This window comes from Phyllostomus discolor, chromosome 12 (assembly GCF_004126475.2).
Source record: "Phyllostomus discolor isolate MPI-MPIP mPhyDis1 chromosome 12, mPhyDis1.pri.v3, whole genome shotgun sequence".
Taxonomy (NCBI): domain Eukaryota; kingdom Metazoa; phylum Chordata; class Mammalia; order Chiroptera; family Phyllostomidae; genus Phyllostomus; species Phyllostomus discolor.
In genome coordinates, this window is record NC_040914.2 from 73,474,871 (window position 1) to 73,502,265 (window position 27,395).

The following is a 27,395-nucleotide window of genomic DNA, read 5'->3' on the forward strand; positions in this document are numbered from 1 at the left end:
ACAGCCACCCCAGCATTGGGCAACTTGGTATGTCCCCAGCCCAGCAACCTCTGACTCCCTGTTTCCCACCCCCATCCTGCATTCCTACTTCCTGGGATCATATGTGTTATGTAACCTGGAAAAGAAAAATATGAAGCTTTCCAGTTGAGCTCAGCCTTCTGGGAACAAATAGCATAGGAATGGCCTGGCCTCGAGTGCTCAGACTCTTCATCCAAGCAAGATTTTTGGTCAACAAATGTCTTCATCCCTGAAGTGCCTCCACTTCTGAGTCTGAGGGATTAGAACATGAACAGGCTCTGCAATAGTTAGGATTCACTTGTTGCTAGCGAGGAAAAAAGAAATCATACCAGCTAAGCCAATAGTTTAGAATGGGAGGAAGATGGGGAATTTGCTAGCACATGTAAATCAGAGGTACAATGGGACCAGGGGACCAACATCATCATTGTCATCCTCTCCCTCCGTCTCTCTCATCTCTCAGTTCTGCTTGTCTACATGCTAGCCGAATTCATTTCTATCATAAATGAGCTCCTTCCATGCAAGGAACTTTGAGCTTATATCCTACCCATTTAGTGACAGAGAGAAGAGAGAACTCTCCCCAGCAAGTGTATAAAAAATCCCAGTTAAGGATTCTGATTGGCTCTGCTTAAATAACATGTCCACCCCTTGAGCCAATCCCTGTAGCCAAGGAATCAGCTACTATGTTTGGCTAGATGTGCGTCATATGCCCACACTTGTGGGTGGGTCGTGTGGGGTTCTCAGACTGACAGCTTCAATAGAAGCTTTTGGAAAGGACTTTGGGGAGGAATAGTTCCCTAATGGAAAGTGCAGCAGATGCTGTCAGGGGTCCATCCATATTCCTCAGGGCTTACCTCTCCAGCTGCCAGTATCTGCAGCTCAGGGTGGAGGGCTTTATCCCAGATTCCCAGAACACGCTCTGCCTACTGGCCCAGGAAGCAGGAAGAGCGAGCTGATGAACTCTGCTGAGCAGCCGCCAGCCAGAAAGGACGTCTATGTACCCTGTCAGCCCTACCCCTTGCGTGGGAGGGCTCTAAGTGGTGTGTTTTTTACTGTTCCCCAGAGTTCCCTGTGTCTAAAGCTCCAGTCGCCCTCAGAAGTGGCTGGCTTCGTCTGCACCCTTAGGACCCCTTCACTTTGCTGTCTTCCTCTTCTCAGTCAGTGTTTCCTGCACTTTCCAAATTAACTCCTTGAACTTGAATCCTAGCCTGAGGGTCTATTTCTGGGGGAACCCAGGCTGGGGTGGGGAGGACTGGTAGGGGTAGATTGTTGTTTTATAGGAAGGACAAAAACGAGATTTGTCACCCACAGCCCCGCCCCTTTAATCACTTGTTCGTCTGTGGTGTCTTAGGTCAGGTGTCTGAGAAACTGCCCCTGAGACCTGGATTCGCTGGCGGGGGTTTACTGGGAGCTCTTAGGAGCTGAGGAACAGGACAGGGCAGAGAGCCTGGCTAAGGGGTCATCTTCACTTAATCCTAGAAGGGGCTCTGGAACGTGGATAGAGACACAAAATTGCCCCCTCTACCTCAAGGCAAGAGAGCCAGACCGTGATACCCTGATACTGGTCAGCCCTTGGCTACAGGCTGCCCTGCACCAGAGGAGGCTGAAACCTGTCAGACATTCCAGGGCAGGAGGTGCCAATATTCACAGAGGGTGGGGATCTGCACGGGGCTCAGACAGCTCACGGATTGTGGGTTATAGAAAAAGGAGCCTCAAAGCTGCTGAAATTTTGACATAGACAACAAATACTTTAAATATTGAGTGTAACAAAGAATTAGAGCAAATGGCCTGCATCTTCCCAAAGTTCACGGTGCACTTGTCGAATTTAAAATACAGCCACGCCGTCCCAGGCATACAGCTCAGTGCTGAAGGGTTTCTGTCCTCACGGAGTCCACGACCTCCCTGGTGACCCCATTTCTCACTGCTCCCTGCAAGCACCCGTATTCCAGCCAGCCTGATCTCTTCCTAGCGTTTGCACGTGCTGTTCCCTCTGTCTGTGTTCCCCTGTCCTCTCTCCTCTGCCGGCTGATCTCCCACTTATCCTTCCAAACACTGCTCAGACTCTGCCCCCGTAGTTATATGTCCTGAGCAGATAAGCTTTATCACAAGGGTGCCAGAAAAGTTTAGTGCTTGAAAAATTTTTCAGTTCATAGAATTGACCATGGCAACAGAGTGCAAGAGAATCCAAAATCTCTCAGAAGCAGTGAGCCAGTGTCAGGCACCGACTGCAGCACCCCGGGCACCACGCTAAACCCTCTCCATGCAATATCTCACTAGAGCTTCCCTGCAACCCCTCGAGGTAGGCTGTACTATAAACCGTACTTCACAAAGGGGGAAAGCTAGGCTCAGAGAGGCTAGGTAATTTGCCCAAGGTCACACAGCCAGTAAATGGCAGAAGCAAGTGTTGAACTCAGACCATTTACACCATGTGTCATTGCCAAAAACCAAATGATATGAGATCCAGAGAGAGGACAGCTCTGCTGAGTCAAGTCAGGCCATTCAAGTCAATCCTCGCAGCATGGGAGAGGAAGGGAAGGACAGACCTTCCGAAGGGTCTGGGTGCCGATGGTGGAGAAGGTACCCAGGAAGGGCTGCCCCTCCGTGAAGTGGACTCCCAGGGACGCAGTGTGCCTTCCTCCCCTGGGGGCCCACAGCCAAGGGCCGGCTTCCACCCGGCCCCTTATCTCTCCGTATTGCAATTGCGTTTCACGTGTCCGTCTCTCCCACTTCAGATGCGCAGCTAGGTTTCACTCCGCCCTTTTTGGCCAGAACTTGTTTGCCCAGCCTCAACACAATTCATTTTTTCTTGAATAACGGAGAGGGACAGCATTCGAGACTCCAGGAGCCCTGGTGAGAATACAACCAGACTCCGCTCCAGCAGGCAGCGAAGCAAGAAGCCAGTTGCTGGCACGAGGTCAGAGCAGGACCAGCTGCTCAACTGACAAGGTACTGACCAGACATGTGCTCTTCCCCTAAGGAGGGGCAGACCTGGGCCTGGAGTCTGAGCTTCCACAGGACCCAGGGGTCCCAGCATCCAGGATGGTGGGTGCTAGAAAGTTAGCAGGAAAACTCAGAGGTAATGTGGAAGAGGGTGATCATGAGTTCTGAGAGGATGTGTCTGAGAGTGCTGCCTGTTGCTCTGGTCTTAGAATCTCACAGGTACTTCTGGGCTCTGTGGGAAAGTGTGCTGTGATTGATTAGCTATGTCTGTCATAGATATGGGATTGGAAGTGGGGGCATGAATGTTTCGTGTTTACTATGGCAGGTAGTAGGGCAATGGGAGAAGGGAGTTGGGCACATTACTAGTAATAACAGCAGCTAACATCTATTAAACAATCAAATTGTGCTAGGCACCATGTTAAATGCTTTTCCTACTCTATTTTATTTAATTCTCAAACTAACTCTAGGAGATAAGTGTTGTCTTTGTCCCTCCTTTAAAACACCAGTTCTATGGGGGCTGTGACTTTATTTACCTGTGCTGTTTGACTTTATTTACCTGTGCTGTTTAGTGCCTTACCCCCAGCACCTACACGAGTACCTGGCACACTCAAGTATGTGCTGTTGACTAGATTAACTCCCATTTTGCAGATGAGCAAACTGAGGCCCAGAGAGGTCAGTAATTTGCTCAAGGTCATGCAGCTAGCAGGTGCTGCTCTAGGACAGAGTCTCTGCTAGAACTTTTCCGTGACCTCTGCAGTCCAGTATGACAGCCACTAGCTCATGTGGCTACTAGGGACTTGAAACGTGGTTTGGATTATTAAAAAACTGAATTTTTAATTTTAAGGAATCTTGACTAATTGGAATTGAAATGGCCATGCTGCTAGTGGTGACTGTAGGGCACAACACAGTTCTTGAGCCCGAGGACTTGAGTGCCCTGGGCTGACACTAAATGTGGGGTTGAGAGAGTGCACTGACCAGGTTCTCCACGGAGACATCTTAAGTGATAATCGCATCGGGTAGTGCAGGGGTGTAACCAATGTAAGACCCCACAGGTGAGTGCATTAGTGCTCTCCCAGCCACAAAATTCTGGGAAGGCTTTTATCTTTCTCATCTAGTTTTACACATGAGAGATTAGAAGTTCCAGAGGAGGATAGGGTTACCTGCTGGCCTTGGACCCCAGCCGAATTTGCAACCTTGAAATCCCAAGCACTTCATTGTAACAGCTGGCAAAAGGAGCAGCACGTGGTCAGCCTGGCATGCCATGGAGGAGTGAGCCTGTGGGCGCTGCCAGCTTAGTTAGGGACCTCAGTAGGAAGGGACAAGTGGTTCTGGCCCGGCGGGCTCTAAGACACAGACAGCTCCAGGTCACACCATGATGTACAGAAAACCTCTTGTGCATCCTATACCTGGTACCTGCTTCCCCTCTCTCCTTCTCTGAGCCTCTGTCTCGGGGCTGGTGTCTTCTTCTCCCTCCAGTCACCACACAACCTTGAGGAAGATCAGGTGCCTGAAGCTGATGAACACTGAAGTATGAGTCACAAATAGGAAAGGGTCCATGCCCTGACTATTGTGGCTCAGTGGATTGAGTGCAGGCCTGTGAACCTAAGGGTCACTGGTTCAATTCCCGGTCAGGGCACATCCTGGGTTGCAGACCAGGTCCCCGGTAGGAGGTGTATGAGAGGTACCCACACATTGATGTTTCTCTCCCTCTCCTTCTTCCTCCCTTCCCATCTGTCTAAAAAATAAATAAATAAATAAATAAAATCTTAAAACAAAAACAAAGAGAAGGGTCCATTTCCAAATGATTTCTATTATAACAGGAAGCAAAGGCTTAAGCCAAAGGACAGCTTTTTAATTGGAAATGTGTCGGGCAGCATCAGCAAAAACTCATGTTTACGGAGTTTTATGCACCAGGCACTGTCAGAAATGTCATCGTGCATTAAGTCATTTAACTCTCTACCAACACCATGAGGGAGGAACAAATGCTGCCCCATTTGGGGATAGGGAAACTGAGGCACAACAAAGCTGTGTAGTTGGTCTACTTCACATGGCCAGGCCAGGGCTCAAATCCAGACAGGACTTGGGAGGAAAGTATTGGGGAGAAGAAAGAAGGAGGAATTGACAATTGCCAACTGAGGGAGACGTTTGTTATTTCATTTGAGATTAGGGACCCAAGGACGGGGCCCAGACTCCCACTGTGGTTCTGCCCATTGGCTGGTCTGATTCTCCCAAGGCATCTGTTGCTTCTTGTCCTCTAGTCTAAACAGTTACAAACTTACAAGAATGAGCAGGCCAAGAATTCCGCTTACGGACGTGTTACGGGTTGGCTCCTAGGCCTGCCTTTTTTTTTTTTTTTCACAAGGCTGCAATTTTTCTAGATTACTCAGCCTTTGGGAGGGAAGCTGAGCCAAGGACAATGTTTGGTGTGAAGAACGGAGTGTTTAGAGAACAGGCCCCATCTCCTTCTCCCTCCCTTCCCCTCCAGGAGAATTGGGATCCACAAAACTCCCTGGGGAGAGGGAAGGGTATAACTGCAAAGTAGCAATTCTCATGGCCCAGCCTCTGTTGGTCACAGGAGCCTTGCTGGCAGCTCGCTCAATCTCTCCTGCCACCTTAGTACCAGCTGCCGCCACCTGGGCACCAGGCAGGTCAGAGCCAACTAGATGGCCAGCTGCCACCACCTGGGCACCTGGCAGGTCAGAGCCAACTAGATGACCTGAAAAAACAAAAGCAGCTCGCAGCCCTTCGGTTAACGTGCCAGCATACTAGGTAACTGGTTAGCTGTTTGTATGCTGGCATAGAGTGGCCTGGGTTCCTTATGCCGCACTTATCAGCTGTGTGATATTTAGTGTGCCATCCAATTGTTCAAAACCTGTTTCCTCATCTGTAAAATGGGGATAATAGCATGGACCCTTTAGGTCACATCAAGGACTCCACAAGTGATCAAGAGAGTGTTTGCACATGGCCTATGTGTTACCCACAATTAACTTATGGCTAGCTTGCCTAACCCCCTCCCACACCCTTTTTTGTGCCATTCTGTGTGTCCAGATGACATGCTTCTTTACAAAGGTATGACATTTGTTTTTTGAATTGATGTATTGACAGTGAAAATAACATGAGCCTCACACGTTCTGCTTTGGTGATGGTTCCAATTGAACCACCTAAGGTCAGTCACACAGAACCCCACACTCAGAAAGTCCCCACAGTTGGGGTTTAATGTTCTGTGACTGTTGACTTAAAATCTTTAATGATTCCATCTTTTGAATTTGTTGTGTAAGCAAAGCCTGATGGGACTGTACAGCATGTGCTAAGGGCTTGGAGCCTTGCTTCACGTGGGATCGCATCTCTCCTCGCCCCTCCACCTCACCAGGATGGTTATTGGCCAGTTGTGCCTCTGTCCCCACCCTGTGATCAGAGTCACCCAGAGGGGGCCTGGGTGCAGGCGCAGGAAGGCTTGGGGCCCCAGGTGCCTTTGAGGGTCTACATGAGTCCCACAAGCATCCCCATACCACAGGGAGCATGACATGAAACAGCAAATAAAACGCACCATGACAGGCTGAGAGAGACAGAGTGGAAGAAAGAAAAAAGGTTTCTTCCTGCTTTATGAACAAGGGGACCTCCATTTTCATTTTGTACTCAACCCTGCAAATTCTATAGCTGGCCCTGGTTTATCTGATGGTGCCCACCTCAGAAGTGACAGGGTACTAAGCCACTGTCAGGGAGTTCCTACTAGTATGGCCTTTGGGGGTCGGGGGAGGTCAGAGCCTTACAGATATGTATTCCTCGGACCCACAAGCCCACTTCACCATCAGACACATGTGCAAAGGTGCATGTGGAAGAATGTTCCCCTGGCATTATTTATGGTATGAAACCAGTTGGGTGCCCAACGATGAGGGGGGATGAATGCATGACCAAATCCAGGGGTCAGATGCACTATCACAATCATATCGTAGAAGAGAACCTATTGACATGAGAAAAACTCATGATATTGCAAAAGGGATAAAAAAGCAGTAACCAAAAGGCCCACACTGCATGACTTCATTGTCATGGATGCATGGAGAATACATATGCATGGGGAAAATACTGGGCTGATTTACACTTAAATAATGACAGCTGGTCTCCTCAGGTGGGTGATTTTCTTCCCTTTTGAACATGTCTGTGTTTTCCAAGTTCTCTGCATGGAGCGTGCATCCCTTCTATCCTTGTGCAGAGGCACCACAGTGTAGAGAGCAAGGTGAAGCCAGCAGAATGTGGAGCCAGCTGCCCAGGTTCAAAGCCCAGCTCTGCTCTTTATGAGCTCTGTGATCTCGGGCAAGTGATGTAACTTCCCTGGACCTCAGTTTCCACATCTGTAAACAGGGAAATTAATAGTACCTTCCTCAAAGGGTCAAGGAGATTAAATGAGTGAATATGCGCAGGGAGCTTAGAGCAGTCTAGCACATTACATGTAGGTGTTATCATAGTAAACAAGGGGAAAAGATGAAGAGACAGCAATATTGCCAATTATTACTTTTGGATAGTGCAAAAGTGCATGGTTTATTACATGATTTATTTTTCCTTTTGGATTCTTATGTATTTCTCAACCAAAGATGTATTACTTTTTTAACTTGAGGGAAAATGCTAATTAAAGAAAAGAAAGTGAAAGGGTGGTTCACTAAGTGGTATTGGGGAAAACAGGATGAAGTCGGGTTAGCCAAGTCTGCATGTTTTTCAGGTCAAGGTCATGTGTGGATTCCTCAGTTTGTCCCAGGCCCTTACTGCAGGCTTCCCGCCAAGGTTGTGCATCTTCTCATTCATGAAGAACCCAACATCTGGGAGATAGTTATCAATGCCAAGCTATAGACTCTTAAAATATCTATAGCTAAATCTCTCTAGACAGATAGATATAGATAGATCCATATATACAGATATATATTCACATTTATATCTCTCCATTGCTAGGGAATCGTTAACTATAACTATAAAAGCATACATCCCACCCAAACACTGAATATAACTCTAACGCAAGACCAACCATAATTTGCTCATTTACTTGCTTGCCTCCTTCCCAGAGATCCCTGAAAGTGTCTTCTTTCTCTCCCTGGCAGCTACCACCATGCCTGACAGATAGCAAAAAGTCCCTAGAAGTCTGCTGAATGAACTAATAAGTGAAGGAGTACATGAATTTATTTAATAGAGATTTGTGTATCAAGACACAGGCATAGAGCAAGATGTGGGATTTGATTTGTTTGCAGTGGAGAGGGGTCAAGGAAGGGACAAAGATGGGCAAGTAAGGCTTCAGAGTACAGATGATTCCTGAATGAAGTACTGATGGGTGAACATGTATTTGTCCTCATAGAAAAGTGGAGAGAGCCCAGGCTGGTGTGGCGCAGTGGAATGGGTGCCTGCCTGCAAATCAAAGGGTTGCTAGTTTGATTCCCAGTCAGGGCACATGCCTGGGTTGTGGGCCAGGTCCCCGGTGGGGGGCCTGCAAGAGACAACCACACACTGATGTTTCTCTTCCTCCTTCCCACTTTCTCTAAAAATATATAAATAAATAAAATCTTTTTTAAAAAGTGGGGAGAGAGATGGGGGCAGTGACACCATCATTTAAAAGATCCTCTAGGTGATCCCAGGGCTCACTCCCTTTAGTTTAATATATATATATATTTTCCCCTATACATTTGTTTCTAAACAAATTTGTTTTTGGATGTTATTTATTCTTAGAGAGAAAGGAAGGGAGGGAGAACGAAAGGGATAGAAACATCGATGTGTGGGAGAGACACTGATTGGTTGCCCCTTGTACACGCCCCAGCAGGGGATCTGGCCCACAACCCTGGCATGTGCTCTGACTAGGAACCAAACTGATGACCCTTTGCTTTTCGGGTGACACCCAGCCAAGTGAGCCACACTGGTCAGGGTTGAACAAATTAATATTTAGTACCAATCCCAGACATACAAAGTAAAAAAAATCCCATAAATGTAACACTTTTCAGAAAGGTGCAGGATGTGGATGGGCAACAGACTGAGCTAGGAATGGGAAGGCCCTGCTCACAGATGAAGCCACTGAGGCTCAGAGGCAAAGCTCACTCAGAAGAAATCGATGGAACTTACCCCTGGCCAACCCACCCCTCCTGTGTCCTAGAGACACACAATCCTGCCACCATCGCACAAATCTTTGTTATAGTCCTGCTTTGCACCGGCGGCAGCCTCTGGTGAGAGGTGCTAGGGACAGGGTGGGGACAGTGCCAGGCCAGCCTGCTGAGGGGCTCCGTGGTGCCTTGCTGGGACCCATCTGATGGAGGGGGCCAAGGTGAGTGTTGTGTCTAGAAGAGAAAGAACAAAGAAAGGCCTTGATGTTCCTAGTCACACTGACTTCCTACCTTTTTTTTTTCATTTCTGGCCCACCTCCATTGGCTGCATCTAGCCATGCTTTCTGTGGCCCTGAAAAGATGCTCTAGACCCTTTCAGAAGACAACACACAGAAAAACAGGAAGAGAGAGGTTTGGGTTTTGTTACAGCTTTATCGAGATATAAGTCCCATATAACATGGAGTGGTTTTCAGTGTATTCAGAGTTGTGTGATAATCAATAACTGTCTAATTTCAGAACATTTTCATCACCCTCTAAAGAAATCCCTTATTCTTAACAGCCACACACACACCCATTCCCTGCCCCCTCTCCCCCAGTCCCTGGCAACCGCTTAATCTACTTTCTGTCTCTATGGATTTGCCTGTTCTGGACAGTTCATACACATGGAATCATGTCATGTGTGTCCTTTTGTATCCATCCGGCTTCTTTCATTAAGCATATTGTTTCAAGGCTCATCTATGCTGTAGCAGGAGCCGTTTCACAAAAGGGCAGGTTGACTGGTGATGGTTAACTTCATTCATTCCACAGATATTCACTGAGCGCCTACCGTGAGCCAGGCCCCTGGCTGAGCCCAGCCAGAGAGACCCGGCCCTGGAGGGTTTCTGCTGGGGGAGACAGACAATGAGCCAAAGCAAAAGAAAATGATTGAGAATATTAGGTGATGGTAGGCGCTAAAGGTGTAAGGCTGGAAGGGTGAAGAGAGAGAATGTGACTGAATAGAAAGGTCAGCAAAGGCCTCACCCTAGGGTGAACGCAGGGGACTTTCCAGCTAAGACTGAAATCAGGTGAGAGCGGAGATGCCATCACGACGTTCCCTTCCCAGCACTCCGCTCCTGGACACTCATCGGTTCCCCGGGGCCGGGACCTTCCCTGTCTCGTCCACGCCGTGTCCCCACGCCTGGCACCGTGGGTGACATAGAGCAGGCAGTGTGACTGTGGCAGTCCGGGGGGCCGCGGACCGAGCGGGGACCAGCCCCCCAGCCCGGCGCACGCCGCCCGCCCCGGGCGCAGGCCCCGCCTCGGCGCCGCCTGAGCCCACCTCCTCCCGGCCGCCGCCATTGGCCGCGCGCGCCTCCGCCCTCGGCCTCGCACTTCCTGGCGGAGCCATGGCTGCGCACCGGTTCGGCCCCGGGGCTCCCGTGCCCGCGCCCCGCCACCCCGCCAGCCCGGCCCCGCCGCCGGGGGTCTCGGCGCCGCGCCCGTAGCGCGCCTCCCAGGTGGGCCTCCGCCAACGCGCCTCCCGCGCGGCACCGACCGGGCGCCGCGCGCCGTCGGGGGGCGGGGGGCGGGCCTGCTTGGGGACGACCCCAGCCCCCGCGAGTGCAACCCCCCGTCCGGCCCACCCGCGGCCTCCCTTTGTGCTGGGGGAGGGTGTGCAGCGGCGCGCGGGGAGCCGGGGGAGGGGCACCGCCACCCCCGTAGGTGGGACAGGTGCGGCCTGTGCGGCCGGCCCCCCGCGGCCCAGGTGAGTGTCCCCGCGTCCCGCCGCGGGCGCCGGCCCGGGTTGCGTCCCGACTCCGCCTTCTCCGCCTCCTGGTAGCCGGCTCGAGCCTGCCTGGGCGGCCGTTGTGCCGGCAGTTCCGCCAGGGGGTGCCGGGTCCGAACGAGCCACAGCAGCGTCCCCGGGGACCCTGCCGGTGACGGGTGAGTGCTGGCGGGCAGCCGCGTCCATCTCCACAACGCCGTGTTTACCCGAGCGCCGAGGACGGGCAGGTTCAGGGTCGAAACCCGGGTAAGAGAGATTAGAGAAGAGGTTCCCTGGGGGCCCTCCCGTCCGGACGTGCCCTCTGTCCCCGTGTTTACGAGAAGATCTTTTATGCACAACTGGGGATCGTTGCTGGCCGTGTGGATGGCCTTGATCCCCCTCGTCTGCTTCCAGGAAGCACGAAGGCAGCGGACACCCAACACTTGTAGAAATCGGCCCCAACCCACTTGCCCGGAGACAAAAGGGAACCTACACAAGGGGAAACTCTCTCTAGAAATCTTGGCCTAGAAAAGAAAGCTTTTAGCACTCAGGGCGAACGGAGCCTTGGCTGTCTGCCTGGAGTGGTGGAGAGAGGGACCTGCAGCTTTCTGTGGTCTGACCTTGGGTGAGCCCCTCCTCCACCGGAGCCTAGGTGTCTGAAATGATGGGGCCAGCTGCCTCAGAGGATGAAGGTGAATCCAGGAAGTCAGGGGCGAATGTGGTTTCCTTCCCTTCTCTCTCTGAGCCCCCAAGCTGCTGACGGTCTGTCAGAAAGGACAGGGGTGGGTGTAGCTGGCCATTGTCACAAAGTGGCTAATTTGTCAGGAGAAGTCTAATCTCTTCCTTCCCCCAGGCAGCTGGACAGCATGGACTGTACCCGAAGTTACTCTTTTGGGAACACTGTAGCCCCTGTGTCAGCAATTATCTTGAGACAATGGTGACTTTTTGTTACATTTTTTTTTATTAGCAAAGGCTGTTTGTTCAGTAGGTAACAAATGGACTCTTCTCAACCTAGATAGCAGGGGAAGAAATCCTCTTTAAACCCTCAGTCCCAGTATGTAACTTGTGCCCGCATTGCTGGCCTAGCCCTACCTCTGTGTGGCCCCCCCTTTCCCCAAAGTCCCCCAGAGCCTGGCTCTGTGCTGTCAGTGAGTTGCTTGGCATTGCAAAGCTTGCAGAAACCTTAACATCACCTGGCACACCAGCCCATTTCATAGACTTGACCGTGAGGTTGAGAGAGGTTAACATGCTTGTTTACCCTGAATGTTCCAGGCAGGGCAAAGGCCCAGAAGGCTTCCTGCCTGCAGGCTGGCGTGCATTTGTTCGTCCTTCCTTTTTCTTTCGTTTCTTTCCTTTCTGTCTTTTCTTTCTGTCTTTCAATTTTTTATGGCCAGGCAGAATAGCCTAGTGGTTAAGTGCATGGAAGCCACTCTGGGTTGGAATCCCAACTCTGCCAGCTCCTTCCTGTGTGACGCTGTCTAGTTACTTCCCCTCACTGCTCTCAGTTTCCTCCTCTACAAGCTGAGAAACAATAGTGCTGGCCTCATGGGGCTGTTGTCGAGATTCAGTACCCTACACTCTTAAGTGCTTAAGAAAGCGCTTAAACCAGTACCTTTGTCTAGGACATGTTTTACGTGTCATCACTGCACCACATCCTTAACTTCATCATATTTTAGAAGTATGACACTCTCAAAGACTGGGTCACATTCAGTAGAGCATCACAAAGAAGGGCTCAGGTTTGGTTCCTAGCCATTTACTAGCTTTGTGACCTTTAACTCAGTAACCTCATCTGTAAAATGGGACACGTGACATCAGCCTGGCCAAGTAGTTGTGGGGGTTAAATGAGACAGCACATGTAAATAAATCCCACAGCTTGGTTCCAGGGTCATTGTCTGGGCCCTGAAATGATAACTCTTGTCATTATAGCCTTGGTCTAGCCGAAGGCCTTTGTGAGATCAGGCATCAGAAGGTAGGTATTTGTAGGAGGTAGTTTAGCTGAAGACATGGTTTTGTTGGATTTTAGATGCCAAAGGAACCTTTGTTAAATGTTCTAATTCTAATAACCTGATATTTCCAGCTCACAGCATCAGAGTTGCTTATATTGATAGTATACTGCTTCCTTGCCCTTGTCTTCCGTGTGACTGCTTTCACCTTTGTCGTCGCTATTGTCCAGCAGAGCCAGAAATTAATGAATGACCTAGAGTCGTTACTATCACTGTGTGCTCAGAAATCCTGTTCTTGTTGTAGGACTGTGACCTCTTTTATGATGGAGGGAAGCCGGCAGACAAGAGTGTCTCGACCCTACAAGATCAGCGAATCCTCAAAGGTCTGTGGATGGTTGCTCACCACCTGTGCAGAGTGCCTAGGAAGTGGGGCGTTATTCTGATGAGCTCATTCTGAGCGGACACACTAGTTTTTTGTTCTTGGTGGTGGTGGTAATCTCCTTAGAAGCAGCACGAGCCAGGAGTGGGGGAACCATAAAATCAGAGAGCTGGGAGTGTGAGGGATGTTAGAGACACGACTGACCTCATTCATTCTTCACCTCACCCCTGAGGTGGGTGGGGCAGGATGAACACCTGGGATTGCCATTCCCCTCTGGGGGCTCAAGAGCTCCAAGGGCAAGTCCATTGAGAAGCCAGTGTCGACCTTACAGCAGGGGGCAGAACATTGCACACGTGGATGTTAAGGTCTCAGGATCTTCCCCTATTGTGACTTTCTGAGGTCCCAGGAGTGCATGAGGGTGGCTTCCCAGGGCTGGGCTACCAACTGTGTTACACTGGCTGTATCAAAATCATGCTGAGAAAAGGTGAGGGGGAAGGTGTCTCACTAGAAATGCGTATCTGGCCCCACCCCGGACCTGCTCAGCTAAAATCCGAGAGCTGCACCTGGGAATCCATACCTTCAACAAACTCCTGCAGGGCCTGGCAGCAGCCCCCACCCCCACAGCTGCTATAAGCAAGGGTTGGGGGACCAACCTTCAGGACAGTTCTCGCTTACACCTGCCTCTTTATACATATCAATAACACCATCTTTTCTTCTTTTGGAGGTTAAATTTTATGGTTATCTTAGATCATCATTTTTAGGGAGACCGATATTTCCCCCAAGGTAGTGGAATTGCTTCTTGGGATATGGAAAGAATTTTGCTTGTTATGATTAAAGCACGCTATGCATATAATACATGCATAGGTAAACAGAATATATGTGGTGTGAATAATTCATGGGGGCTATTAGAAAAAAATACCTTAAAAGACTGAAAAAGAAGGTTGAGAAAGACCTCATTAGATAAAGGGAGTTGTGAGCAGACTATCGATTTGAGAAAAAATGGAAGAGGTTCTACAGATGTGCATAAAAGAAAAACAGGGTGTAATTTTCAGAAGAGGCTGGTTCTCTGGAGAAACGGTCTCCTATTTCCATTTGCACTCACTGAGAAGGCGCTGCCAAGCCTGGCTTTATCTACTGTGAAAACCCAGGAAGGTCTCGCTGCTGTCTCAAAGGGGCTTTGTTTCAGAGCTTGGCTGAGGAGACAGTGTAGCTTTCTAAGTTTGATAGCGCTAGGAATCTTTGTTCCTGAAAGCCAGATTCTGAGTTGCTGTCTTTCTGAATCGAAGCTTTTAGAAGCAGGGTTCTCTTGGTTGACTGTATTTATGTTCCTAACTATAAGCGTACCTTGATTTTCTAGCCATCAACACACTCATGTAGCCTGTACCCAGAATAAAAATAAAAATAATAATAATAATTGCCATACCCCTCCAGTCTGTACATTGCCACTCTCCCAACTTCCCACACTGCAGGTCTGCTCGCCCTTGAACTTTGTGTAAATGAGTCAGAAGACAGGGGCTCCTGTGTGCCTGGCTCCTTTCACTCTGCGTTATGATCTGAGACTCGCCCCAGTTGCTGTGTGTAGTGGTCGATTGTCCCTTCTCAATGCAGCAGAGTGTCCTGTTGTGTGACCACCCCTGTCCTTTTACCTACTCTAAAATGTGTTGATCCATTTAGATGCCAAGTGCTTTTTTAATACGAAATCCCCCCTTCCTGCTGCATCTGTCCATTGTTAGCTCCCGAGTACCTGTGTTCACCCACCTTGCCTTGCCTTTGATAAAGTCACTGACCTAGGAAGTGAAGGAGCAAATAGGGTTAATGCCATCAGAGAATGCTGGGGGCTCTGAAACTGTGCGAAATGCTGCTGTAAAAGGAACATCTGTTATTGATGTCCTTTTAAAATTGGGAGATCGTATTTGTCTGTTTTTGGAAAGTTCTCATCTCTGCAGCCACGTTAAAATAATCAGAAACGGGCTGTAATCGAGACCCAGGTACAGAATTAAGTGTGCCTAGTTAGCACGGAGACCCAGCTTTAGAAGCATCCCTGCCCTTTTCCCTGCCCTGGCTCACTGGAGCAGATGGTTCCCCTTGGCAGCTGTCATCCAGGGCTTTCCCTGATCCCTGCCCCTTGGGGCTGTTTCTCTTTTTATACAGCAGCCTGGGGTCATGCATATCCCTATTTCAGTGTGGAGTCCCAGCACCCCATCAGCTTAGAGACAACCAGGGGCCCAGGGTGGGCAGACAGCCCACCTGATGCCCCTCACTCACTTCTTTCTGGACACTGAGCTTTTTTCTAGGACAGCCCACTGCTGCAGTGCTTTTTAATTTCCTTTCTTCAATCCATACCCGAGAGGGGCCCCAAGCCAGCGTGTGTTGGAGCCCAGGCCATTTCTGCTTAATTAGAAGCCAAAACCAGGGTAGCCTGGCTTTCTCTGCTACCAAGCAGAATAAACGGAGTTATCCATGTATCGGACCGAGGAGAAACCACCCTGTAACAGAAAAGCAGTCGAGTCTGGCTCTCCAAACTTGGCTGGGGAGGAAGCCTCAGGCGTTATCTGTCTGGTGTCCTCATCAGAGCGTGAGGTCATCGTCCGCTCCCGTAATGCAGATGGAGCAATTGATGTTGGAATTAGCCAGATGAGGCGGAGCCACAGGGAAATGAAGGACCTCAGCTGCAGATGTATCGGAAGCAGTAAGGAGCGGATTTGGAGGGGAAGAAAGAAATGAGACCCACTGCCCTAGGACACATGTGGACAAGTAACCTGTAAGAATTCGGCAGCTTGTAAGCCAGTCACACAGCTGCTCACAGCCACTAAGCCCTCCGCCCGTATTCCTTTCTCCCACCATCTCCCCTTGTCAGGCTTAGTGCCCAGCCAGCCCTTCGCCTCACTTGCCTTCTAATCGACCAGCTCCCTAGTTGATATTCCTGAATGGCCTGTTCTTCTCTATATCGAATTTTCTTGTTGTTTTTATAGTGAGGAAATAAGGAAATGCTCGGTATCCTGAAAGCCAAAAGCATAATTAGTCCTCCATGGATTTTGAAACGATTGTCTAGGCCTGACGCATTTTTGTATCCTCAAAAGCACATGCCAAGCATATAGCACCCAGTAAATGCCTCCTAACTTAAATTTATGGAGTTAATCCATATTAGTCATATTAATTGATTTTTTAATTCCAGGGTAGCGTAGCAATTACAGGTTTGGGCTCTGGAATCAGACCTAGGTTCCAATCTCAGCCCTGCCGCAGTCACTGTGGGGCCTTGGGCAAGTTCCTCAGTCTCTCTGACCTCATTTTCCCTCATCCGGAAAATGGGCATTGTAATAATAGACGTTCCCTTGGAGGGTTTTTGTGATGCTCGAATGAGAGTGCAGGTCAAGTGCACAGCACAGTGCAGGGTGCATATAAGCCCTCGGGAAAATACAGTAGTGTTTTTACATTTTACATGCATTGTGTTTCTTTAACCATGGCAATGGGCAGTGAAGCCGTGTTTCTGGAAGTAGGATCTCCAGAGCACCTTAGTTTGGATCACTAGAAATGGGGGTCTCTCTAGCATGACCGTGTGCCTTTCTAAGGCACAGAGAAAGCTGTCTTCCTTCGGCACAGAGCCTCAGTGGGGGCTGACAATCACAACAGCTTCCCTCGAGCAGGCTCTTTGCCATGACTGTCTCATTGACAACTCCCTCTCCTCGCCTCCCCTCCCCCCAATCCCAAGTGGTGACTCCCCCTCACCCTCACTTGTGAGATGAGGAAATGGAGGCTCAGAGCCTCCTCGTGGCCCGACCAAGAGCACACAGCTAGAAGGGGCAGGGCTGAGTGCAAACCATGATTCTGTCTGACTCTAGGGGCTACGTCTGGAGCCACTTCTCCATCCTGACAGGACAGCATGTTTCCAATCTGTTTGCTCATGACCCACAGGAAGAAAGGGAGGGAGGGAAGGAAGAAAGAAAGAAAACTTCTAGGAATCTTATTTATAAAGAAGGAAAAGAGAGAAATGAGGAAGAGAGGAAAGAAGGAAGGAAGGTTGGTTTTAGGAATTTTCACTCTAAAGAAGGAGAAGAAGGAAGGAAGGACATGTATAATATACACACACACTATTTCCTGCAAAGCACTCTTGTTCCTCGTTCTCCTTCAGTGCACTGTATTTAAAATGCTGGTCGTGTCCCCCAGATGGACTCCTGCAGCTGTGGGTGGGTTGCAATTGGTGTGCCTCCTCCCTTTGGGCCCAGGTGCAATCAGGTGTTCTTCCACAGGTGTACCGCTGGGCTGAGCACTCGACGACAGTGCTGCAGCGGCTGAATGAGCAGCGTCTACATGGCCTCTTCTGTGACATTGTCCTGGTGGCCGACGAGCAGCGCGTGCCAGCTCACCGCAACCTGCTGGCTGTGTGCAGCGACTACTTCAATTCCATGTTCACCCTGGGCATGCGTGAGGCCTTCCAGAAGGAGGTGGAGCTGATTGGTGCCTCCTACATTGGCCTCAAGGCCGTGGTGGACTTCTTGTATGGCGGAGAGTTGGCGTTGGACGGCGGCAACATTGATTACATCCTGGAGACGGCCCACCTGCTGCAGATCTGGACTGTGGTGGATTTCTGCTGTGAGTACCTGGAGCAGGAGGTGAGCGAGGACAACTACCTGTATCTGCAGGAGCTGGCCTCCATCTACAGCCTCAAGCGGCTGGATGCCTTCATTGATGGCTTTATCCTGAGCCACTTCGGCACGCTGTCCTTCACACCTGACTTCCTGCAGAACATCTCCATGCAGAAGCTGTGCATCTACCTGAGCAGCAGCGAGGTGCAGCGGGAATGCGAGCATGACCTGCTGCAGGCCGCCCTGCAGTGGCTGACGCAGCAGCCAGAGCGCGAGGCCCACGCCTACCAGGTGCTGGAGCACATCCACTTCCCGCTCATCCCCAAGAACGACCTGTTGCACCGAGTCAAGCCAGCTGTGTGCTCACTGCTGCCCCGGGAGGCCAACTGTGAAGGCTTCATCGAGGAGGCCGTGCGCTACCACAACAGCCTGGCAGCCCAGCCGGTCATGCAGACCAAGCGCACGGCGCTCCGCACCAACGAGGAGTGCCTGCTGTTTGTGGGCGGCGAGGTCTCCGAACGGTGTCTGGAGCTCAGTGACGACACCTGTTACCTGGATGCCAAGAGCGAGCAGTGGGTCAAGGAGACACCCCTCCCAGCCCGGCGGAGCCACCACTGTGTTGCCGTGCTGGGGGGGTTCATCTTCATCGCTGGTGGCAGCTTCTCGAGGGACAATGGAGGGGACGCAGCGTCCAATCTTCTTTATAGGTATGACCCCCGCTGTAAACAGTGGATCAAGGTGAGATTAAAGCCAGATTCTTTCTTTACTCTTGAGGACTTTCGATCTCTCTAACCTAGCCTTGACTTCCCCTCCCTTCTCTCTGGCCTTGACCAGTTCCCGCTTCTGAATAAAGTGTGACGATAAAGTGATGATGAGCCACCTAGTTCCTACCCTCCCCTGTGCCCGCATGAGGGCTGACCTTTTGCAGGGTCAGCCTACAACTTTCTGCACCAGTAGAAACATTCTACATCTGCAGTATCTGATGTAGTAGCCACAAACAATTTGTGGCAACTGGGCTCTTGAAATGTAGCCAGTGGGACTGAAGAACTGAACTTTCTATTGGATTTCACTTTAACTCATTTACATTTGCGTGTACATGGCCACAGGAGGCTGGTGGCAACCTTATCAGATAGTACCGATCTAGAGAGTTGACCCATAGTTCAAACACTCTTCCCTGTGGCTCAGAATCTCAGCCAAGCTCCACTTTCAAAAGGGTTTGGAGCTGGTTTAAGTAGGTCGTGAGGGCTCACACCTCGGGCAGGTGTGGCGGCTAACTCCGGGAAGAGCACAGGTCTTGGCGTCAGACCTGAGTTCACATCCCAGTTTGGCTAAATCGTAGCCAAATGATTGGCTACTTCCCTTTAGCTGGGAAGTTCAGACTTGTCCCTTGCCCTCTGCAAATTTCAGCTTCTCCCTCTGGAATGGGCGGAGGGACATTGACCCTCCAGTGTCAGGGGTAGTAGCTCACGTGGATTGGCAAGTGCCTGGTGGAGGGAAGGTGTTCTTTTGTTCCACGAACACCTCTCCAGGCCACATCCATTGAAGCCGGTCTCAGTCTTGATACCTGCACCTCAGTGATTTTACTTACCTTGGTGTTTTTCTGAGCTCAGAACTCAGAATGGACTCTGGTGATCTTTTGATTTAATTCTCAGAAATCTAAACCCACCCACCAAGGTGTAAGTGCTGCCACAAGAAAGAGGCTCCCAGCTTTGGAGCCCGCCCTCGGAAGCTTCGTAGCCATGGCAGCCTGAATGCATGGGCTCCATGGGACTGTGTTGATTTGTGTGTTCTGCTTGGATTATTAAAAAAAAAAAAAAAGGGTGGGCCTTCCGCTTGTTAATTTCCTCTTGAGTGCCACTTTTTGCCTGTTAACACGGATGGTGATCAGCATTAATTTAAAAACTGTCTGATGGGAGTGGCAAGAGGAAAAGTGAACTTTTATTTCAGGGAATCACTAAATTAGCAATTGTGAACTGCGTGTCCTACAGAATTCAAGTACACGAGGCTGGACACATGGCCAACCAAGTTTGGGGAGCTGTGTCCTCCAAACCCTTCTTGGGGATTTGCAGTGTCTCAGGGGTCCTTGGGAACTCCGAGAAGTGCCTCTTAAAAGAACCTTCTTTCTGGACGTTTGACTCCCTTTCCCCAAACTCACTTGGTCGCTGCCTCCCCTTCCTGGCCTTGAGTGTTCCACAGGACACGGGTGGGAAGCGATGCTAGATGTGGACGCTGCCCGGGGTTTGGGGAAGGGAAGGTACAGGTGTCGTGCCTTCACAGGTGGCCTCCATGAACCAGCGCCGTGTGGATTTCTACCTTGCCTCCATCGAAGACATGCTGGTGGCCGTCGGTGGCCGGAATGAGAATGGAGCTCTCTCGTCAGTAGAGACTTACAGTCCCAAGACCGACTCCTGGTCCTACGTGGCCGGCTTGCCCAGGTGATTGGGGATTTTGTGGCAGACTTCAAAGGTGATGACTTTGGGGTTACAATTCAGTCCACCTCACTTTCTGGATTTTCTGGCCTCTAATTCCAGGGAGAATGTCCTTGCTTGTCAATAGCTGGGTAGACCATGAGAGGCAGGAGGCATGGTGGTGACGGGTTGGGGCTCCTGTTCCAGGCCATTCGAGTGCAAGTGTCGGCTCTGCTGTTGAGACACACCCCTTAGTGTCTGAGTCTGGTCACTTCCCGAGTGCACGGCACAGGCCACCGCCCCTGTAGAGCCGCACAGAAGAGCTTCCCTGCCCTGAGATGCCTTGTGCTCCACTCCCTCGTCCCTCCCCTTCCCCCGAGCTGCTGGCCGCCGCTGACACTTTTCTGTCCCTGTGATCTCGACTCCTCCAGAGTGCCTGAAGGTTGGCACTTTGTTTCCTTCCCCGTTTGTTATGTAGTTGATCAGGTGCGTGTGTCCCCTCCACGGCGTGCTGTTGCTGTGTTCGGCCCTTACCAGAAGGCCAGCAGTCTGTAGTTAGTGCCCATTTCTCAGAGGGGAAGTGGAGAGGGGGCACAGCTGGGAATTCTCTCCCAGGCAGTCTGACTGCAAAGCTGTCTGTTTACCCGCCCTGCTCTGCCACTCCCTGTGCCGTGACGGCTGCCATCCACAGAGTAATCACAGGGTGCCTGCCCCTGTGTTATCCCCTCAAATCCTCACGGGCCCCTGAGAGGACGGGTTGTCCCCTTTTGCAGAGGAAAAGACTGAGGCCTTGGCAATGGAGGCCCAGCCCAGGGCGGCACGGCACCCCTCATTGTCTCCGTCCACCCATCCGTCCATCTCTCCACAGGTTCACATATGGCCACGCGGGCACCATCTACAAAGACTTCGTGTACATCTCGGGGGGCCACGACTACCAGATCGGCCCCTACCGCAAGAACCTGCTGTGCTACGACCACCGGACGGACGTGTGGGAGGAGCGCCGGCCCATGACCACCGCGCGGGGCTGGCACAGCATGTGCAGCCTGGAGGACCGCATCTACTGCATCGGGGGCAGCGACGACAGTGTGGAGTCCATGGAGCGCTTCGACGTGCTGAGTGTCGAGGCCTACAGCCCGCAGTGCAACCAGTGGACCCGAGTGGCCCCGCTGCTGCACGCCAACAGCGAGTCCGGCGTGGCCGTGTGGCAGGGCCGCATTTACATCCTGGGCGGCTACAGCTGGGAGAACACGGCCTTCTCCAAGACGGTCCAGGTGTACGACCGCGAGAAGGACAAGTGGAGCAAAGGCACTGACCTGCCCAAGGCCATTGCCGGGGTGTCTGCCTGCGTCTGCGCCCTGAAGCCTCGGCTGGAGGACAAGAAGAAGAAGGGCAAGACCAAGAGGCACCAGGACCGGGGCCAGTGACCCCTCCCGTGCCTGCTGGGGCTGTGTCCCCACCGCCACCTCCCGAGTGTCTGTAGACCAGCAGCAACTTCCTAGAACCCTGGAACCATTATGCACCACTTAGCAGCTTTTTTTTACTTTTATGATTCTTGGTATTTCTATGATATCACCGTAACCAATTAAATATTCTACGTAACTTTACATATTATCTTGCTTGAATAATTAAACCTGGGCCCAGGCAGGAAATATCCCCTTATGTCTGCTCAGGGCTTCTCCCCACAGTACAAGTCTCTGGGGGTTCTCCCAGCCGTCCCCCTGAGAGTAGCTAGGGCAGGGGTTACGAGGAAATTTTTGGAGTGAAACTGGAGGCTTTGGTGGGACATTTCAGGTCCTCTGGTCTCTGCCTCCCCAAACCTGGCTGATCTTTTAAAAATGTAAATTCCTGGGCCCTGCCTCAGAATAATTGGGTCTAAAACTACCAGGAGTGGTTGGGGGGAGTGGCTGGAAACTATTTTAACCAGTTCCTGGAATGACTGAGCATTGTTTGGGAATCACTGGCAAGGTCAAGTGTAGTCATTTTTATGAGTGGGGACACAGGGACCCCGAGAGGGTAGAGAAGCGACAGACAACAAGTGAGTCTTGGAACTTCTCACCTGGGGGGCGTCAGGTAACTTGTTTCTGAATACTCTGTTTTCCTGGTCGGTACTCTTCCTGAATGCTGAAAGGGTATAGGTAAACAGGGAGGAAGGGGGGAAAAAGGCATGAAGCTCTTTATAAATATTCTGTAATTTGCCCTTTTTAAAACTTTTTCCTGGCACTCACTGTTTCTGATGTGCTGAGCCCCTCAGTCTACATTCATTTGTCAGGAAAGGAAAAGGGAGCGCCCTTGAATTTGCCATTGTCCTCTGTGACTCTGGCTCCTAGAGGCATCGGCGGCTTTTACATGGGTGAACGCACGTTAATCCCTCAGAAGGTTGAGTGTCTCCCCAACTCACCCACTCAAGGGGCAGACCCTGGTCCCAGCTGTCTGCTGCTAAGTACAAGCAGTTTTGTGCTGCTGGGCAAATTCTGGAACAAGCCTTGAGCTGTCTCCTCACTCATTAAGTGACAGAGCTGGATGACATCGTGGCCAGGCTCCTCCCAGAGTTTAAGCTGTGTCAGTCTACATAAGCTGTTAAAATATTCGGCACCTCCTTTTGAGATGTGTGACCGCCGTGCCTGGGTTTCTGCAGTCACTAGAACAGCCAGAGTATATGCCCTTTAAGAAGAGTTGGAGACTAATGCCCAAGATGCTGTGTAACAAATATAACGTGATGGGAGGAGAGGCATGTGATCAGGTTTAATCACAAGCCAGAGGAAGCATTAATGATCTGTACCTTGGCAGCGATCTGACTGCAGAGAGGGGAAAATTTGAAGGTGTGTGGTTAACATTGATATTAGACTATGGATCTCAGTTTCCTTTATTTAATTTTTTTGCCTCTACTGCACTTCCTTTCCTTGCTTTCAAGGTTTACTGTGATTTTGAGAACAACCAGGAGATCTGAGAGTGACTGGGCATTTAAAACCTCCAGTACCCACTCAGTGCCCTCCATTGCTAGTTGGGCAAGCAGCCTGCGTAGTTAGCTAAGTCCTTGTATGTGGGAGTCTCTGGAGGCTTACAAACTGTTGAGAAGTTCTACAAGGTATGCATACAAACCAACCAAAAAACTACACTCTTGTGGCTTGACAACCCTTCTGTGTAGTAAAGGCTCTGAGAAGTCCTGCATTAACTGCTAACCTGCCATCAACCAGCACCTCCAGACTTCACTGAGCCTGAAACCCTTTTTTGTCCCGTACCTAGGCTCAGCCCTCCACGAAACACGCTTTGCAGAACTTCTACCAACTTTGGGGTAGCTTAGCACCTTCCTATTCCAGGAGTGGTTTCATTGCTTGAAAACACTCTACAAGGCATAAAAAATATGGTCTTTTCTCCCCTGCTTAGCCCAAGTCATAAACCAAGTGGTGGTCAACCAGAACCCTGAGGCAGGTGGGGAAGAACTCATAGAAAGACTGTTTGTGCTTCGTGGAGACACCTGACTTTGACCTTGGGGAGAGGGCAGCTGTCAGTTTTTAGCTTAAGCCAGCTGCGTTTCTGACTGCCAGAACGTGTCCCAGGATGCAGGCCTCTGGCCTCTTTTCTGACTTGTGCCTTCGTCACTCACAGTGTCCTGCACCGAGTATTTTTCGATGTCTCTCGTTCTGCTCTAAAGGCAGTTTGTAACCTACGTGGCTTAGAAGCTGACATTGAGGTTGAAGGGACATTTCTTTAAAAGTGGACTCTCGTGGACCAACATCAAATGGTTGGTGGTGGCTCCACTTACACTAAGAAAGATTTTCAAGCTCATCGGGGTCAGTGGAAAAGAGCAGCGTGACCATGAGCCTGGGCATGGGAACGCTACGTGGCGGGCCCCGTGCTGGTTTTCGTTGTCCATGTTTCCAGATGGAAATCACTCCACTGTGCAGCCCAACTAAGGATGGAAGAAAATGGCTTTTCACTCCGTTTGGCAGAGCTTGGGGGTGTGCTCAGGCCAATGGCCGTTTGAACTGCATAATCTTGAAGGTGTTGTTTCCAACCGAAGTGACAAAGACCCGGATTCTTGCAGGCCACCATCTAGAGACAAAAACAGCAGCATTCACTCTCGTCCCATCCAACTGTCGATGCTTCAAGCTGAACTTTGAGAATATCTGGATCAGTTGTTTTGTTTTGTTTTTTAGTCTTTCAAAATAAGGATGGTGGACTTTTATCCAGGTGTTTTTTTTTCCCCTCACTTTTAACGTACTAGAGTTTTAACTTCGTATTAGTTGTAGGTTTTGAGTTTGATCCTCAGTTAGAATCCTGATTGCTTAAGACATAGATGGAGTAATGGACGGGGATAGAAAAGCTGGAGAAACCCGTACCCCTCACGGTGGGCTCTCTGCTGTCTCAGCAACTTGCTTGCACGGATGGCTCAGTCAATATTTTTAACATTCTGCCCTTTTAGATAGACCACCCGGTAGGACTTCTAGATCTTGAGCTGATCAGAGAACTTCATGTGTGTGTTATAAACTGAATGTTCCGCCCCTGCCCCTGACAGGTAAGGCGACCTGGCCTCAGTGTGACTTAGTGCAGACCCCAGAAGCCAGTCCTGAGGGGTGTTCAGTTTAAGGTGGGAACCCAAATGCCAAAAGAGGGTGGAGTCCCTCCCCTGAGGTCCAGGGTCTCACTCTGTGAGTTCAGGTGAGTTCACCTGTGGTTCAAAGCACCTGGCTCCACCTCCAGGAGTGAAGGACATTTTGGTAATGTGAGCAATGTTGGATGGGAGAGGGTCCCCCCACCCCCTTATAGAGTTACTAGCCTCTCTCTGCCCTGGTCCTCCATGGCATGCGCTTGGCCAGCTCCAGCCTGAGCAGCACCTCACAGGCCCGTTAGCTCTTGGAGTTTTGGGCTAGACTCTCAAACTGCTGGTCCCTAACCTGGACAGGCAGTTCCAGCTGTGGCCTGGACATCCCCGCTGTCCCTGCAGATTCTGAGTGTCTTCAGAGGGGAGGGCGTGGTGTCTTGCAGTTTAGGACAAACCTTTGTAGTACAGGGCAGCTCCGTAGGTACTTGGAGATCCTGCCGAGTGCATTTGCCAAGCCTGGCAGTTTTTAAAGTTTTTTGAAATGTTTTGATACTTTTTGATACCATTTGCTAATAACCGTTTTGTAGGTTGCCTGCCGGGGTTTTCCACCTCACCCCTACCTGCTCCCCCTTGAGCTTGCACTAGACAGCAAATGTCCTGTGGTCAGTGCTGGCATATTGCCATGTGGCTTTGTCTGGGATCTTGCTCTCCTCTGTGGCTGTGATCTGATACAACTCTTGAATTTTGTAAGGTCACACATGGCCCCTGAGTATGACCATGACTGTCTTGGGCTCCCAGCTGAGCAAGAGGACACTGACTTGCCAAGAAGTGGCATTCTCCCTAAATAGATGTCCCGCACTTCTTCCAAAGCTCCTACCTCAGCAGTGCACGCAGAGTTGAAAAGATGCCTGAGGACAGATTCATAGATCACCTTTCTCATACGGGTCATTTCTCAACCCAGGGCATGGCTGGGGTCCAGATCCAATCTCGTCCACCCTATTTTAAAGAAATTTTAATTCAAAGTCCACAAAATCTGTAAGAATGAGCCATCCTGCACTTTATAGAAGTATTGCCCTCAGCGTTGGAGGCTGTTCATTTCTTTCTTTTTTTTTTTTCCTAACATGGATATAATTGGTGGCTTCTAATGATGTTCTGGGGATCTCAAATTGGTTTTTGGTTGCCTTAGTTAAAAGAGTTGAATGAATGTGCAAATCTGGTGGGGGGTGGGGGGAGGGCAGCGGGGAGAACCTTGCAGGTCAGTTTTCTTTGAGAAAAAGAACTCCACCCTTTCAAAGTTACCTAAAGCCATCTTTACAGGTTTCCTTGCAATTGAAGGATGAATAAAGTCCTTTGGATAGATTGAAGTTAATCATCACCACCAGCCTTCTGTCAAAATTAGTAAGATATTTGAGAAGTAATTCATTGGGTATGTTCTGGCTACTAATGTTACCAAAATCTGTAATTGTGTTTTTGTTTTTTAATTTGCTGCCTTTGTATTTGTAACTTTATGACACTCAGAGCTTTTCTGTGTCTTATTTCTTTTTAATTAATTTCCTGCATGTTTTTTTTCTTTAATTCTATACAGAGTACTCAATTCTTGAAACACATTAAAATGATTTGCCTGTTAGGGTATGGCTTATTTTATAATTACATTCCTAGTCTTGTGTGGTTATTGTAATGATCTTTAGTCCTATTTTCTCTGCCCAAATAAAAAAGAACCCCTTGCATGTTGAGACCAAATATAATTTGGAAATTAACCAGACTGCCTCTTAGTGTTGTGGGATGCTGGGACATTTTGATTCTGCTTTCATTGTGCTTCTAATTACTGTATTTTGCCAGGAATTTAATTCAGATCCTTGATTGCAGCACTAGTCCTTTGACCTGAAATGAAACTGTTTGCTCAAATTTGTGTCAGTGGGGGTAATTTGAGAAGAAAAGAAAACCAGAAGCCAGGGAAACATAGTTTATGACAAGCAATTTATTATCTTTATGAGAAGGATATAATATCATCTCTATAAGAACAGAGTTCACTTTACTTCCCTTGGGGCCCAGGAAGAAGAGGGCAGCCTACCCTGTTTTGGTTTTCCAAGGCCAGCAGACCAGCCCAGTCACAACTGGGCACCTCCAGCAGTTCAGCCCCAGGAGGATGGTGCACGGTACCTGCTGTGCCCGTTACACCTGGAAACTGGGTTCAAATTTGCATCTGAGCCAGTGAGCTGCTCCAAATGGGACATTGGCTGCCAGATGCTAAAGTCACTGGGATTCTTTCATTTCAACCTCAGAAGAACCTTAGGTTAGAAATGATACTTTTCACCCTGGCTGGTATGGCTCAGTTGGCTGAGCATCGACACGCAAAGAAAGATCGCAGGTTCAATTCCTGGTCAGGGCACCTGCCTGAGTTGTGGGTTTGGTCCCTGGGCCAGGCGCATAGGAGAGGCAATTGACTGATGTTTCTCTCCCTCTCTTCCTCCCTTCCCCTCTCTCTAAAACTAAATAAATAAATGATTTTTTTAAAAGAAATGATACTTTTCCCGTTTTCGGGATGATGAATGCAAGGCTAGGGTAAATGATCTTACCCAAGCTGAATGAGCTTACCTACCCAGCTGGTCCATGCTACAGTTGCTCCAGGTTCCCTTGAATGCAGTACCTTAGACAAAGACTTGAAGGCAGGTGGTTTGGGCGGGGGGGGAAGGTGGTCCCCAGAAAACCAGAGAGAGACATGGAAGAAGGAAAAGCTGATACGAATGTGCTTTATCTATTGCCAAATAA

The 27,395-nt window shown here is 49.9% G+C and overlaps 1 protein-coding gene across 4 annotated transcripts; it reads left to right on the plus strand.

The window, feature by feature from the left end:
* The first annotated feature begins 2,814 nt into the window (after nt 1-2,814).
* On the plus strand, nt 2,815-25,788 carry KLHL36 (kelch like family member 36). 4 transcript variants are annotated; one of them, XM_036012292.1, is made up of 6 exons: nt 10,401-10,522; nt 10,846-10,949; nt 13,018-13,096; nt 17,340-18,413; nt 19,953-20,110; nt 20,952-24,630. In XM_036012292.1, exons 3-6 carry the CDS (start codon nt 13,034-13,036, stop codon nt 21,505-21,507), a joined length of 1,851 nt encoding a protein of 616 aa, XP_035868185.1. In that variant the 5' UTR covers nt 10,401-10,522; nt 10,846-10,949; nt 13,018-13,033; the 3' UTR covers nt 21,508-24,630. The 4 variants fall into 4 exon arrangements, with proteins under 4 accessions (XP_028390577.1, XP_035868186.1, XP_035868185.1 ...); XM_028534776.2 differs by lacking the exons at nt 10,401-10,522; nt 10,846-10,949 and adding an exon at nt 2,815-2,961 and having other exon boundaries at nt 20,952-25,788; XM_036012293.1 differs by lacking the exon at nt 10,846-10,949 and having other exon boundaries at nt 10,391-10,522.
* The last annotated feature ends 1,607 nt before the right edge of the window (nt 25,789-27,395 follow it).

What these genes read in the sequence shown, in the direction of transcription:
- KLHL36 (XM_028534776.2), top strand. Translation starts at nt 13,034, where the DNA reads ATGATGGAGGGAAGCCGGCAGACAAGAGTGTCTCGACCCTACAAGATC. An exon ending in AGATCAGCGAATCCTCAAAG is followed by an intron (nt 13,097 to 17,339) that starts GTCTGTGGATGG and finishes GTTCTTCCACAG; the next exon opens with GTGTACCGCTGGGCTGAGCA. An exon ending in GCTGTAAACAGTGGATCAAG is followed by an intron (nt 18,414 to 19,952) that starts GTGAGATTAAAG and finishes GTGCCTTCACAG; the next exon opens with GTGGCCTCCATGAACCAGCG.